The sequence below is a fragment of the Lynx rufus genome, unplaced genomic scaffold (genome assembly GCF_022079265.1).
Source record: "Lynx rufus isolate CCGP_SWC_20201006 ecotype Redwood Valley unplaced genomic scaffold, mLynRuf1.p SCAF_5, whole genome shotgun sequence".
Classification (NCBI taxonomy): Eukaryota; Metazoa; Chordata; class Mammalia; order Carnivora; family Felidae; genus Lynx; species Lynx rufus.
The window spans coordinates 100,456,849-100,473,001 of NW_025814867.1; the positions used below are offsets into that span (position 1 = coordinate 100,456,849).

Below are 16,153 nucleotides of genomic sequence, written 5' to 3' on the forward strand. Positions count from 1 at the left end.
CAAACTAGGACGCACTGGTCAGTTAAATAATATGGGAATATTAAAAAGCTAAATGAAACATAATTTTTGCCTGTTTTATATGTTACAGTTCTGAGTAATCATTCATATATCAAAGAGATATTTTTTATTATATATTACATAAAACATGTAGATATATATATAAATATATTTTTGTTGTATATTATAAAAACTATAAAATATTTTAATGAAAATATTTTAAAAATAATATATTTTTTAAAGAGAAAACTGATCACCAAGAAGTTTACATTTGGAAAAATGCGTTTACGTGGTCATTAGGAGCACAGGTTCTGACATGGGTCAGAAGGAGGAGGCAGTGAGCAGCTGACCTGGCTGACAGAGGAAAGAACGAAATAAGGGTCTTGGAGAAGACAAGCAGAGAAGAGTGAAGCTGTTTTGTCTGCAGTTAATTAACATGTTATCTTTGGAAAATTCTGGGTGAGGTTGTCTTTGGAGACTAGCACAGGGCAAAGTTTTGTTTATGGATTTTGCAGACATAAATTGGCATTTCTCATTAAACTGTCATCTTTTCTATTGTACTAACTGAAGAGAACGTATCTGGATTTTCTTAGAACCCAAGATCAGAAGGCCCAAGAGAGGCAAGCAGGGAACCCGGAAGGGGGTTTAGGCCATTCACTTGGGGCCACTACAGCATTAACTGCATACTGGAGCCCCACCAAAGAGCTCCTAACTGAACGGCATGCACTCCTGGGTCCTCCTCACCCCAACTCTGGGGCCCCCCAGCCAGGGTCTCCTTGTTATCCACATGCCTCTTGGTGCCTCATACTTCTCTTCATAAACATATCCTGACCTCACACTATGTAGATTAAGTGACTAGACTGTTATTTCTTATTACATTGATTTAACAATTGATTCTTTATTTGACATTGCTCATAAACGCTGATGCAGTCACCACAGGGTCTCTTCATAAACTCTTGCATGATATTATTTTTCTTTAGTTGCTTAAGAGAGGAGAGCTAAATCTGTGCTAACAATGGACGTGTTTCATATGTGACCCAGGAGTAAGTAAGAAACTTTTTTCTTTTTCTTTTCTTTTTTTTTTTTTTGAGAGAGAGAGAAAGGTGGGGGGTAGAGAGAGAGCCTAAGCAGGCTCCACGTTCAATGCAGAACAGGGCTCCAGCTCACGACCTTGAGATCACGACCTGAGCTGAAATCAAGAGTTGGACACTTAACGGACTGAGCCATCCAGGTGCCCCGAGACTTTTTGGTAAGTACAGCAGTTACATAAATATTCCTGTATTTTTTTGAAGACTCAGGTGGGTATGTTTCTCACAACCCATCATTTAAGCAATCCAAAAATATTTCAGTCAGTTAATAAATACTTGTTCACTTGTTCACTGATGAGCTTTACTCTCGGCTTAAATAACATCCTAATTTACAAACTGTAGCTGGATGTCTGTCAGCTAAGGCTACCTAATTGTGTGTGACTTAAATAGGGCATATGACCATAAATAAATAAACAGAAACCTTTTTTCTGGCTTTGTGGTATAAAAGTCAATATTTTGGTCTAAAAGGATAAATTCCATTTAATATTTGTTCAGACTTCAGGTTATTTCAGAACCCGAACAGACTAATTCACACTTTTAAAATAATAGATAATTTTTATTATTTCTTTAAAAATTAAAAAAAAATTTTTTTGAACGTTTATTCATTTTTGAGAGACAGAGAGAGACAGAGCATGAGTAGGGAAGGGGCAGAGAGAGGGAGACACAGAATCTGAAACAGGCTCCAGGCTCTGAGCTGTCAGCACAGAACCCGACGCGGGGCTCGAGCTCACAAACTGCGAGATCCTGACCTGAGCCAAAGTCAGACGCTCAACCGACTGAGCCACCCAGGTGCCCCTAAAAATTTTTTTTAATGTTTATTTATTTTTGAGAGAGAGAGAGAGAGAGAGAGAGGCAGAGAGAGAGAATCTAAAGCAGGCTCCAAGCTCTGAGCTATCAGCACAGAGCTCACCGCAGGGCTCGAACCCTTGAACCTTGAAATCATGACCCACGCCAAAGTCGGACGGATGCCCAACTGACTAAGCCACTCAGGTGCCCCCAATATTTATTTCTAGAGAGGAAATCATACATATCATGGGGACTATACAACCTTAATATAAAATAATATAGACATACAAAGCTAATATTGCCCTTAATTCTATTAGTTACCAATCAACCTATTTATACTGACTTTTATTACCTTTGCTCTTTAACAGAGAGTTCCTGATTTGAATATATCACTTAAGAGTTTTTTATCACTCACCTGCATAATAAGAGAATGTGCGCTTGTTCCGATCAAACACAAACCATCGTTTTTTCCAAGTTTTAATTTTTCCACCCATTTTGATAAGGAATCCTCGGCAGGTCTTCTCTGTGATCGATACATGATAACAGGTATCGATATTGTGGCCGGCAGTCTCTACGTGGCTTCGCAAATCAAAGTCTTCCTTCCGGACGGGCAGATAGCGTGTCAAAGGTCGGGCCTGGAAAAGCACAACCCCGTGTCATATATAGCTAAGTACTTATTTCGTTTAAGGTCACAGTTATTTGAGTGGACATGAACTGGAAAGCCTAAGCATTCAAGTGTTCATGTGATTATGAGAACTGAAGATAAACATTATTCTTTGGAGTTTAAAAAATGCATAGTGTTTTCAGAAGGATGCTACAATATGTGGGGGAGGGGGAGGGATAAACTCAGGTGGACAGGTTCTACTCCTTGAGAAGGACAGATGAGAAAATGGAAAAAAGTCATTAACCTTAGTTTTACAAGAGGCATATAGCACTTCAAAACACAGGGAAATGAGGCACGAAGTTCCCTGGGCCTCTCCCTATCACCACCTAACATTAGTTCTTAAATAATCTCAGACATGACATGAGTGGTGAACAGTATTTAGTAAGTACACCCCCCACCCCCCCGGCCCTGCGAGATCCCCTAATGCTATACATGTTGGCTGATACACATCCTCTGGTAGAAACTGAAGGCAGAGATGTATGTTTTGAGAAGTGAAGCTAAAATAAGGTGAGATGTGGAATCAAAGCCGTACTCAATGAGCTATCCAATGAGCAGATATGGAAAAGATGTATGTGGATGTCTTTTATTTTACTATGGCTGGAGTAGAGAAGTTCATCTAATCTAGGAAGCATGTATCACCATGGGTCACATTTCCAAAATGGTGTTTGACTGTATTCTGTTAATAACCCCATCCCTCTGCCCTGGGGAAAATGACCTAAATATATACTTGGAGGAAAACCTTATAATTAGGATTCAAATAGAGAATTGTACTTTTTTGGATTGGCTTCGAATGCCAAATAGCCAGGGATGATCTTCACCGTGAACCATAATTTGGCAAAGGATAGGCATAATGAAATAAAATGAACAAGTTTTACTTTGAATTTTTCCTGCAATATTTTGCCTTTGAGTCTGTGGTACTTTGACTTTAGACAGATGCCAGAGACTTACTGATACCTCAAAAGCACACAGAGTCTCCAAGATGGGTCTCTCACTGCCATGCTACCAAACTGCCAGCAACTATGAAGAATAAGAGGAACGGTACTTTTTAGGAAGTCTAGTAAAACTTGGTAAAATGGGTTTGAACTTGAAATAATTGGCACTTCACAAGATTTTATTTTAATTCCTCAGCCGACCTACATTATATAAGCAGCTCTTTAGTTGCAAAGATTCAAACTCTATGATAAGCGGGATAGGAAGTGAAAGGAAATGGGTGATTTTCCTGAGTTTTGCTAGAGTTCAGTAACCTTGCACACATGTGTGGACGGCTGTAGCAAAGGGGATATGTGTGACAATACAGTGGTTAGGAAAAAAAACTACTAAGAAATTGGGTTGGTAAAATTATTTTGTTCTGGAGTATTTGCTTCCAAAAATGGCTTCATAGAAGCTTTTCTCTTCCTCAACCAAAGGTTTTAGTTTGGGTGTTGTATTTGTTTTCAGTATCTGGCAGCATTTTTCAAAGCTGCTTGGAAAAACATGGTCCTTTTAAATATACTCCCAAAAATGGGCAGAAGAAAAACTGCCTCTCCCGCCGAATTGTTCTATGCGTGACCAAAGTATCATTTGAGTAGTAGGTCTTAATGAGTTTTTTTAAAATGTTTACTTATTTTTGAGAGACACCACGCATGAGAGAGAAAGGGGGGGGGAGGGCAAGAGAGAGAGGGAGACAGAGGATCCAAACAAAGCAGGCTCTGAGAGCCCAATGTGGGGCTCAAACTCTCAAACCATGAGATCATGACCTGAGCCGAAATGGGACACTTAACCAACTGCACCACCCAGGTGCCCCTCAATGAGTTTTGAGATAAGCATATATTTTGTTTGTTTGTTTGTTTGTTTGTTTCTGTCCCTGCAGTTACATGTCAAGAAGGGCTGCTGAGCACAGTGCCAAGAAAGCCATCCTGACACAGCATGACTGTCTTCTAAACAATGACCAGCAGGGGGCAACCTATTCTAATCCATCCAGACTGACGGACCAACCTGTGCCCTTTGTTTCTCCCTTATTTTTACTTCCTTTTCAATTAACTTCTGCCGCTGGCTAGTTTCTTCCTGCAATCGTTTTTCCAGGAGTTCTCGGCGTCGTTTTTCTTCTTCCAGAGCTCGTTTCTTGGCTTCCATTTCCCGTTCCTAAATATCATTATTCCAAACAAATTTTAAGATATACTGGTTATACTTGGATGATTCCAACTAATGGAAAAGAAAATTCTCCCTAGACAATTGTTGGCTTTATAGCCTGGGCTCTTACAATATATCACCTAGACTAGAATCACCCCTCACATAGTTTTTTAAATCATCCCACGCAGAAAGGCAACCATGACATTTAGTTAACAACTGAGTATTAAGTGAACATCCAGCTGTGGAACTCAGTCATTTCATGCTGGTGACTACAACCCTCGCATTTTTAAAACAAAGGATCAAACTGGTCACCCAACACTAGTCATGACCTTGAGCCCTCCTTTCAGTGGCCATCTTCTAACTGAAAGCCATCGGTCCCTCTGGTTTCTTTGTTGCTTTGCGGCTTCCTGGCTGGAGGTAGCAGAGGAAGCCCGCGGGGAAGTCGGAAGAGGAAAGGAGGGGCCCTTTAAGGCAGGATGCAAAGGCATTTGGGGGGATTCCTAAGGAAGTTCAGATTCTGGCTTGAAATGCAGTCACAATAACGTGGGATTTTAAATATTACAATAGCACAGTTCACACAAGCTGGCAAGGAAGAGAGAAAACATAAAGACATAACATTCCTCCTTGTTCTTTGGCAGGCAACCACAGTGGCCATCAAAGGGAAAATTCAATACAAAGCATTCATTTCGGTCTACGTTGACACTATACCTATTTTAAATTACAAAATATTGTAGTGCGGTCAGGAGGCCAAGAAATCCTAACACCCTTACTTTTCAGGTAACAAAAATGAGACCAAAAAGGTTGAGTGACGACTCCAAGATTATACTGGTTAATAACGCCCAAGGACGGTTTCCTGTCAGGTGCAGGACAGCTTGAACCATGAGCTCATTGACCTCTGGTGGAAAGATATTGTACCTACCCTGGATTCAAGCAGCCGAGTCTTCTCCGCATGCGCCTGCTTCAAAAGTCTCTCCATTTCTTCTATTCTGGCAATATTTGAAGTGCTGGCACTGAATAGAACACAGCAGAACACAAAATACCCTTTCAAGAATATTGTTTGGGAGGGATGTCTCTTTAAGTACCCACGCAGATGTGCACACGCACACCCGCTCACAGGTTCCAGGATGGTGAACGGTGCAATCCAATGTAATTTAAAGGATGTTAATTAGGAGAGTCATTGGCCTGAAAAGGAAACTCAGTTCAGGTCTGAAAACTGTAGGTGACATTGGCTTATCTCAGTTTAGGAGACAAAATATAGGCAAGGAAAATAATACCAAAGTAGAGTGCTTTACTCATAAATAAATAAACGCAAACTAAATCTTACAAAGTGTGCTCTCAAAATACTTTTTCCAAGGTCTAAAAATTAATGGACTGTGGGAGGTCTTCTTTTTAATTTAAACGTTCAGAGATACCAGACCAATAAGACTATCTACAGAGTTCTATGCAGATGATACCTAAGGTTTGAAGACACTTTATTTGGTTTGGAAATGTGTTCCCAGCTGCTTTTTTGCTGTGCCTCTATACACGTGGACATTTTAGAGGGCGCCTGGCTGGCTCAGTTAGAAGAGTGTGTGATTCTTGATCTCGGGGTCATGGGTTCAAGCTCCACATTGGGTGTAGAGATTACTAAAAAAATACTTATGACATTTTATTTCTTCTTTTTTTAATGTTTATTTTTGAGGGAGGGTGGAGGGGCAGAGAGAGGGGGACAGAGGATCCAAAGCAAGCTCCATGCTGACAACACAGAGCCTGATGTGGAGCTGGAACTCACAAACCGTGAGATCGTGACCTGAGCCAAAGTCAGATGCTTAACGGACTGAGCCACCCAGGTGCCCCGACATTTTATTTCTTACAGGACGATGCCAATTAAAAAAAGACTTTTCTCGTAGGTGCAACAGAAGGGTGGTGGGTGGCTAGTTTTGTCAATGATACCCAATACTCATCTACCATATACCAATGAGGAAACGCTATGAAAAGATTCAAGAGCTTCAAAAGAAATGCATCTTTTTTTTTTTAATTGGAGAATTTATAAGAAATGCATCTCGAGAAAGACATCATGCAAACAAGTGAAGGCAAAAACCTTAAGGAGTAAAAGCTGCAAGAACAGTTAGGGTAAGTAACTAAAAGAGAAATAGAAGAACTTGGAAATGTTTAACGCAAACCAAAAAATGTTATTTTTCTCTTACTGACGTTTTATTTGAGTGTTCTGGAAACAAGGGCATGACCTAGGTCAAAACTTATTTACTCTGATATTCCAGCCATAGAAAACCAGTGTTATTTCCTATGCATGTATCCTTGTATAGCCATTGAATATAGGTCTTCTTTTCTAGACTCTCTTAGGGACAGAGACGCTTTTGTGCCTGTATCTTCCATAGCATAGAGACTGGCACATAGTAGGGATTCATGTCAGATGCATTTATATAAAAATGAATTCATATGAAAATAAGGGGCACCTGGGTGGCTCGGTCGGTTGAGCATCCACCTTCAGCTCAGGTCATGATCTCGCAGTTCGTGGGTTCAAGCCCCGCATCGGGCTCTGCTGACAGCTCAGAGCCTGGAACCTGCTTCACATTCTGTGTCTCCCTCTCCTCTCTCCGCCCCTCTCAGCTCGCACTCTGTCTCTCTCTCTCTCTTTCTCAAAAATAAATAAATATTAAAAAGTTAAATTCATATGAAAATGAAAAGGATAATTTTTAGTATATCTCCCCAAATTATATTGTTGATCAACTCAAATCTAGGTTGTTTCAAGCATAGGGCTAAATTCCTTTCTAGAGATCAATGACCACAGCAACGTCATACATACAGTTTATCTTAAAGTCAGTAATAGCAGCTCTATAGCAGCTTTATTCATAATTGCCAAAATTTGGGAGCAACCAAGATATCCTTCAGTAGGTAAATGAATAACTAAATGGCAGCACTTCCAGACAATGGAATATTATTCAGCTCTAAAAACAAATGAGCTATCAAGTCATGAAGAGACATGGAGGAAACTTAAATGCATATTTAAGTGAAAGAAGCCAATCTGAAAAGGCTACACCCTGTATGACTCCAACTATATGACGTTCTGGAAAAGGCAAAACCATGGAGACAGTAAAAAGATTAGTTTAGTGGTGGCCAGCGGTTTGAAGTGGCGGGTGGGAGGGAGGGAAGGATGAATATGCAGAGCACAGAGGATTTTTAGGGCAATGAAAGCCCTCTGTATGACACTGTAATTAATGATGCATATGTGACATTATACATTTGTTCAAATCCACAGAATGCACAACATCAAAGGTGAACCCTGTTGTAAGCTATGGACCCTGGGTGACAATGATGTGTCAACATAGGTTCATGAAAAAAATTTTTTTTAATGTTTATTTATTTTTGATTGAGAAAGAGACACAGAGTATGAGTGGGGGAGGGGAAGAGAGAGAGGGAGGCACAGAATCCGAAGCAGGCTCCAGGCTCTGAGCTGTCAGCACAGAGTTCGACGTGGGGTTTGAACCCACGAACTGTGAGATCTGACCTGAGCTGAAGTTGGATGCCTCACCAAAACCACCCAGGCGCCCCTCAACATAGGTTCATTAACTGTAATAAATGTACCACTCTGATGGGGAATGTTGATAATGGGGGAGGCTGTGTACGTGCAGGGACAGGGATCTCTGTATCTTCTGCTCAGTTTTGCTGTGAACCAAAAACTGCTCTAAAAAATTATCTTTTAGAAAAAAAAAAAATCAGTACTTCCGGCCCTATTACAAAATGCATTCATCCAGGAAAGGGACAGCCTTAGGAATGCTGTATCCTTAGAAGTTAACTAATCTCTGTACTTTGCAGGGTTACTTTGGGCCCATTTTTAGCCAGGAGTGTTCTCCTGACAAGGACAAAAACATGACAATTTCTCCTCATTATTTCCATGAACTGTTGGGAGAGGTACAAAAGGGTAAGTTCTATTCTCTTCAACCAGCAAGGATTAAAGAAAAAAAATTTTTTTAAATATTTATTTTTGAGAGACAGAGAAAGAGCACAGCTGAGGGGGGGAGGGCAGAGAGAGAAGGAGACACAGAATCTAAAGCAGGCTCCAGGCTCTGAGCTGGCAGCACAGAGCCTGATGCGGGGCTTGAACTCATGGACTGTGAGATCATGACCTGAGCTGAAGTTGGACGCTTAACCGACTAAGCCACCCAGGCGCCCCAAAAAATCTTTAACTTTTTGTGCAAGAATTTGTATTCCTCCTTATTAAGAATAGTCAACCTCACAGATGTTAAAGGGGCACACTTTGTCAGCTCAACTGAGAAAGCCCCGGACAAACATCAGGCCCTAGAACAGCACAAAATCATGTTTATATTCTATCGTGTTCTCTGTGACATCAGATATATATGTCTTATGTCTCCAGTTTATTTGGAAATAAATAATTTGTTCACTACGTCTCAGGTCTCAAAAACTCATCAATTAAAAAAAAACCAAAAAAGCCCTCACCAAGAGTCTAACCTCCATCTACCCTATAGTTCTTTCTACAACATACTGACTTTTCGTCCAGCTTGTGCCTGAACATTGTTAGATACAGAAAACTTATTGTATCCATTTCTTCATCGACCGGACAACATTCTTAGAATGTTGATACTTAAGTTGAATCAAAATCTGTCTTTCTACAGCTTCCAATTACTGGCCTAAGTATGACCTTGAGCTACATGAAACCTATCCACATGAATTGGTTGGAAATAACTCAGTTAGAAACAAATATTTTCAGCCCATGGTTTTTCATGTATCTGTAATTTGGGCATATCCTGGGGGCAAGTTTTAAAACAGTTACCTGTCTTTAAATATTTCTGTTCGTTCTTATTTTATAATTTTTCAGGCATATATATATAAATATTTATATATATATAAATATATAAATATATATATATAAATATATAAATATTTATATATATAATTTATATATATAAATATTTACAATTATTTCCTTCCAATTATATTTAAATCTGCCTATTTGGCAATATTCCATAAATGTCTTAACTTCTGCTCCAAAGAAACTCAATTTTCTGAAAACATTTGACAGAAAGTACATGTTAACATTTACCACTTCCTGTCTTCATAACTTTTAGGCACCTACAGTCACCTATTTTTTTTAAGCTCTCCTTTTATACTTTTAAGGCTACTTTATACTTTTAAAGCAAAACTTTATTTTGTTTAAAAAATAATTTGTATCCATGGGTACCTACTTGTTCTCTATGGTTCCACTTTTACTATTCTTGAGTTTAATATTTCCTTGATGTGTAAACCATTTTTATTCAGCAAAACTTCTCTGCTGTGTCCTACCATGTCATCACCAGTTTTGCTTTTATGTCCCATGGGGATTGCACCTAGAGTGACAAGCAAAGGCCGCTGCAACAGGAATGTAGGGAGAAGTCTAGGCTTGTCGATACCATGGCATCCATGGTATACCCAAATGTCAGCAAATGAAATGCCGTCTGGTGTAGCACCTGCCGTATAGGAGGAGAGTCTGAAGTCACTGGAGATAAGCTTTATCCTGCATTACCTATAGCACAACACTCGTCTTTGCTTTCTCAAGCCTCTCAAAATTACAAGAGGAGCAATGTGTCCTGCCATTGCCTCAACTTCGGACCTTCCTTAAAAGGCAGGCATAACTTTCGATGTCAATGCTGTAATGATGCTGGTGATATGAGTCATTGGGCCATTAATGGTATACAGATGACTAGTTTTGACTGCCTTTCCCACTTAGTAATGTTCTATTTTATCAACTGAAGACCTCTTTTTACTGACCGACTTTGGCAAAAACCATATACATAAAGAAAAAAAAAAGCTTCCATCAAGGGTAAAAGCATCCAAATAGCAGATTTGGGGTTTTTTGGTGCTTTTCAGAATAGTCACTCATAGGCAAAGGCAAAAACAAAAAAAAAAAAAAGGAAGAAAGAAAAGCTAAGAACAATGTCATACGAGAAATAAGTAAACAAAACCAGACCGAAACAAAACCAACAGAAGCAAAACAAAATTCTCCATAAAGACACACAAAACTTTTCCAGGACTGCTGTCAGTGCACTCACACTACCACTAAGTGAAGAACCAGATTATTTATTTTCAATGAATCTTCTCAAGTACTTTTTCAGCTTAAGCAAATTATTACTCCTTATAAGGGGTCTAATTTTTCTCTAGTCAGTAGCTCCTTGAGTATTACAAGAACACAAGCCTTCTAACCCCTCCTGACCATCGTTCACATGGTTTGACATATCCAATCCCTTTGACACATGGCTGCCCTCCCCTGCGATCACTTTGGTTGTCTGGATCTCTTCTGAAAGAACTCCTGAGAATAAAATGCATACACTGGGTGTTGACATACTGGGGAAGAAAGCAGAATACCAACCTTTGCCTAAACTGAAGAAATTAGAAGCATGTGGAATTTGGATGAAAGCATCCCTTAAAGCCAAGTTCAGCCGTGGATTGCTCTCAACCCCATACTCAGTCTTGCTCCCCACCACCCATGCACACGGCTGGTATTTAAGCCATAATGAGGGATCAAGTTCCTCAACATTTTCTCCAAGTATGAGCACAAGGTCAGGGCTTAGGAAATTAGTAATAGCAATTGTGATAATAACATATCATTGCAGGCGGTATGCAGGGATCTGCATGGTATAAGTCAAGTCAGTAATTTTAGCAGAGTAGAGGTTTTATGCAGAATTGACTCTCAGCTGCTGTTTTCTATGACCCAAGACCTGTTTTCTTAGCTTTTTGTTTGTTTATGGTGTAAGTAATGATGCTGAAAAAGCAAAAACATTATGTGACTCAAGTAACTCTCTGGCAGACACAAAAATGATGTCTCAACAAAAAGGGAAAGGCCAGTGTCCCCACAACTCTGAGTAGTTCTATAATTCTACAAATGGCTTTTTGTGACATAATAAACCACAAGACCAGGTTTATGTCACTCGAATTTCAGCATGGAATTACCTCTTTAATATACATATCATTTTAGGGGATTTTCATACATAACTTAAAAACAATCACACAAAGAGAAAATGTTTTAGTCTTTTCTTTCTCTCTCTACCTAACCTCAAAAAGTTCTCATTAAGGATGTGGTGTCGTAATATACATTCCAAACATTAGTTTCTTATTACCCATTTGCCTGATGTTTATCATATTATTTTCCATTATAATAGTGGATACAAGCTTATCTTAGGGTAGCATGAACTTTTTAAAGTAGATGGTGGTACAGAAGAAAAATGTTTGTTTCTCTCTTTCTTTTTTACACTAGACCTTTTACAAGTATCTTCCACTTGGGCTTCATTTTTTTTTTTTTTTTGACGTTCAAAAGATCAGACAGTCATATGGAATAAATACTATTAGTCATTTCTGACCATGGTGATTGGTTATCTGTGATTGGTATTACCACTGAGTCAGGTCTACGTGAAGTAAGAATGGAAGATAATCATGGCCACGAATAACCCCCTGCCAGGAACCCCCTACAGTGATGCTGTCCTCCTCATCTGGCATAGTTAGGGGAACCATGCTCATTCTCTACCTTTGGAAGCCATTTTAGTAAAAAGCAACTGGGCGAGCAAATAAAAATAAATTAAATTTTTGCCTGTCACTGTGTTAAGTGTCCAGAACTGAACGTGTAATGCTTGCTACTTAGAATCGAAGTGGTTCCTTTTTGGGTAATTTCCTGTACCCGCTGCTGCACCACTGTTGTTTACCATACACAATGGAATACGATGTGGCAATGAGAAAGAATGACATCTGGCCTTTTGTAGCAACGTGGATGGAACTGGAGAGTGTTATGCTAAGTGAAATAAGTTATACGGAGAAAGACAGATACCATATGTTTTCACTCTTATGTGGATCCTGAGAAACTTAACAGAAGACCATGGGCGAGGGGAAGGGAAAAAAAAAAGTTAGAGAGGGAGGGAGACAAAACATAAGAGACTCTCAAAAACTGAGAATAAACTGAGGGTTGATGGTGAGTGGGAGGGGGGGAGGGTGGGTGATGGGCATTGAGGAGGGCATCTGTTGGGATGAGCACTGGGTGTTGTATGGAAACCAATTTGACAATACATTTCATATTTAAAAAAATAATAAAAAAATAAATATGAGACATGAGGAGTGGTAATTTGAAGGGATGAATATTCACTTCAATTTTGGGAGGGGAGGATGAGGTGGGGAGTAGAAAAGACAGGAAAGCGCATAGAGTGTATTTCTTTACAAAAGATGGCTCACGAATAGAAAAATAAAAGATCAAACTATCAAGAGTTCACGAAGGAAATATTGACATGAAGTCTTCACAATTATTTGTGAAGAGGGGAGGACAGTCTGATGTTTTCAAAATAACGACTAAGTACAAAGTGCCACAGAATGGGAGTCGCTCTGACACTGGGAGCTGCATCCTGCATTCTGTGTTCTTGCTTTAAAAAAAAATTTTTTTTAATGTTTATTTATTTTTGAGAAAGAGAGACACAGTGTGAGCTGGGGAGGGGTGGAGAGAGAAGGGGACACAGAATCTGAAGCTGGCTCCAGGCTCTGAGCTGTCAGCACAGAGCCTGATGCAGGGCTTGAACTCACAAACCACGAGATCATGATCTGAGCCGAAGTTGGATGCTTAAGCGACTGAGCCACCCAGGCGACCCATCTGTGTTCTTGCTTTTAATGCCCACTTTTATTCCTCTTGCCTTTATGGTATGATGGTTGGTGGGCTGCCGATTTTTGTTTGTGTCTTGTTATTCAAAAGCACCACATCTGACTGGTCAGTTGACTGTCATTTATGAATACTCAACATTCAAGGCTTTCTGTTCTGAAAACATCAGCTCCCAGCACTTACCGGCATGGCCCAGACAAGCCCTAACCCATACTCAATGTCTGCCCCCCAAGCAGTCATACTGAACTTTTTAAAAAGTGAGATATTGCATCTTTTAATATTGAATAATGTAAAACACTCAGCCCTCTAACCTGACATCATAATGGCAGCAAAAAAGAAAAAAATCCTATTTTTTATCATTACATAATCTCCTCCTTCAATTGAGGTCATTTCCATGTGACAAGCAGCAATACGATTCTCATCGTTGCGTTAGTGTTTTCCCCCAGAGACTCCTTTCCTTCTCTGGCAGGATATATCCAGTAATATTAATACTCTACCCATTAATGCAGAAATTAAAATACACTGTTCTTTACCACAGAATGTAGCATCTGTCCTTTTCTCGTTTTCCCCCCACCCCTAAAATTTCCTGGCTATAATGGCCACCTATAGTTGGGTCTCTCATATTCTTTTTTTTTTTTTTAATTTTTTTAATGTTTATTTATTTTTGAGAGAGAGAAAGAGACAGAGTGTGAGTGGGTAAGGGGCAGAGAAAGAGGGAGACACAGAATCCGAAGCAGGCTCCAAGATCCAAGCTGTCAGCACAGAGCCCGACATGAGGCTCGAACCCCTGAACCATAAGATCATGACCTGAGCGAAGTCGGACGCTTAACCAACTGAGCCACCCAGGCGCCCCAATAAAGGGTCTCTCATATTCTTTTCATTTATGAAATACAAAACAACCTAAAGCTGAGTAGACCTTGCTGATATTACTTTCCCTCTGTCTCTGTCATTTTTTTTTTTTTTAATTTTAGGTGGAGGGAGAGCAGATTATTTGAACCTTTGCAATGAAATAAATTTGATTTACATGATGGTAATTTTCCATTAAAAAGTGGGTTTTTTTTTTAACGTTTATTATTTTCTTTGAGAGAGACAGAGCATGAGCAGAGGAGGCGCAGAGGGAGAGGGAGACACAGAATCCGAAGCAGTCTCCAGGCTCTGAGCTATCGGCATAAAGCCCGACGTGGGGCTCGAACTCATGAACCTTGAGATCATGACCTAAACTGAAGTTGGATGCTTAACTGACTGAGCCACCCAGGCGCCCCTCCATTAAGATGTTTTAAAATCCACCATCCTCTTGTATTCAAGAAACAACCCCTCCATTTTGCAGACCAGAAGCAAATCAGCACCAAGAGCATTGTGTGATCTGTTTCAAGTAGGACAATCAGTTGTCTGGTCAAAGCCATAGAGCACAAGCAGAAGGAAGTTCCTGCTCCCACCCGTGGCTTCATTCCAATATATGGAAGTCTGTTGATGGCAATTAATTATCCAGCCAGATATTTACATTTAGGACACACAAGTGCTCAGTTAACATTTACTGAATATTGGCTTGTTTCTTAGGTTGAAATCATAATCGTTCTCAGCCAATTAAAATAGATCAAACACAGAAAAATACCAAAATTGAAAATATGTCCATTTCACTATATCCTGAGGTATTTACTCAGCCAACACTTACTGAATACCTGCTATCTGCTAAGATCTCTGCTCGGTGGAGAAACCGAAAGGTAATTAGACATCCTCCTTGACATTGAGGAATTCACCAATTAATTACCAAAGGAAAAATTTCATACCACAATGTGATCAGTGATATAATAGAAAAAAGCATCAAGCGCAATAGAAACACAGAAGAAAAAGGCCCTAAAGGGAGAAATCTTCATGAGTTTCCAACTTAAGCTTAAGCCTGAAGGATGAGGAAAATCCCTCCAGGCTCAGATAGGAGAGGGGGTTGGAGATGATAAAGATGTTTTGCAATGACAGACACTACCGGTGCTCAGTAAGTATATATAGGTTGAGTGAATACAAAAAGGGAAGGATTAATTTGACCGTAGTCAGTGCTGTGCCGGCAAACCCGTTCTCTGGAGGGAAATAAAACCCTGATACATGGCAAATGTCAATTTATGTGGAGTACATGCTCCCCCCACAGGCAATTTCAAACTACCAACATGACATCACTGATCACTCGGAGGGGGAAAGACGCACACGTGGCACTTGCCAGCTAGTATGAGCCAAGTCCAGCCCACTGTTGACTCTAGAGCACTCTATAAGTATTTGTGGAATGAAGGAGCCTGTAAATGGATGAATGAACAAACTATTTGATTCCAGGCCCAGGACTAATATGGTCAAAGGCTCAGAGATTTGAGTATTAAGAAGCTCTGTGAGGTGTATCAGGAGGAGAGGGTGAATGGGAAGTTGAGTTGGATGTAGAATGCAGGTTCAAGGGTATGACTTTTCTCAAAAGGTAGTAGGGCATCATCACAGCTCTTGAAGGGGCAGAGTACCATGACCAGATCTATATTTCAGATGTGCCGTTAGCCATAATTCCCTAAGACCATACTTTGCCTCAAAGTATGAACACAAATGTGAATAGTTAAACCCTTACAAAAATTCTAATACGTGGAAGAGCTAAAGCCTTCCTTTTAATGAAACATAAGTGTAAGCAATCCTTCAACAGTCTTACTATACTGTTGGAAATTATTTCTTTATTCAATCAAAAGGAGTCCTAATGAAGGTCGGGGTCAACCAACAGAGGCAAATCAATGTTGAAGCACGGAATACATGTGAACTCAAATGTAAAGACACAAAGCAAAGGAGAAAAAAATGGCTTATATGACTGGCTAAGTCACACAGGATACAAGGAAACTGCTTTCAAAGGCTACCATGACACTCAGC

The 16,153-nt window shown here is 39.8% G+C and overlaps 1 protein-coding gene across 2 annotated transcripts in view; it reads right to left on the reverse strand.

The window, feature by feature from the left end:
* Positions 1 to 16,153, reverse strand: part of PHLDB2 (pleckstrin homology like domain family B member 2) — an 88,202-nt gene that overhangs the window by 3,493 nt on the left and 68,556 nt on the right. For both annotated transcript variants that reach the window (XM_047100085.1, XM_047100086.1), the window contains 3 exons: positions 5,564 to 5,654; positions 4,510 to 4,656; positions 2,287 to 2,506 (listed from right to left, as the gene is read on the reverse strand). In XM_047100085.1, coding sequence (XP_046956041.1) covers positions 2,287 to 2,506; positions 4,510 to 4,656; positions 5,564 to 5,654 — 458 coding nt within the window. The remainder of the gene's footprint in view (positions 1 to 2,286; positions 2,507 to 4,509; positions 4,657 to 5,563; positions 5,655 to 16,153) is intronic.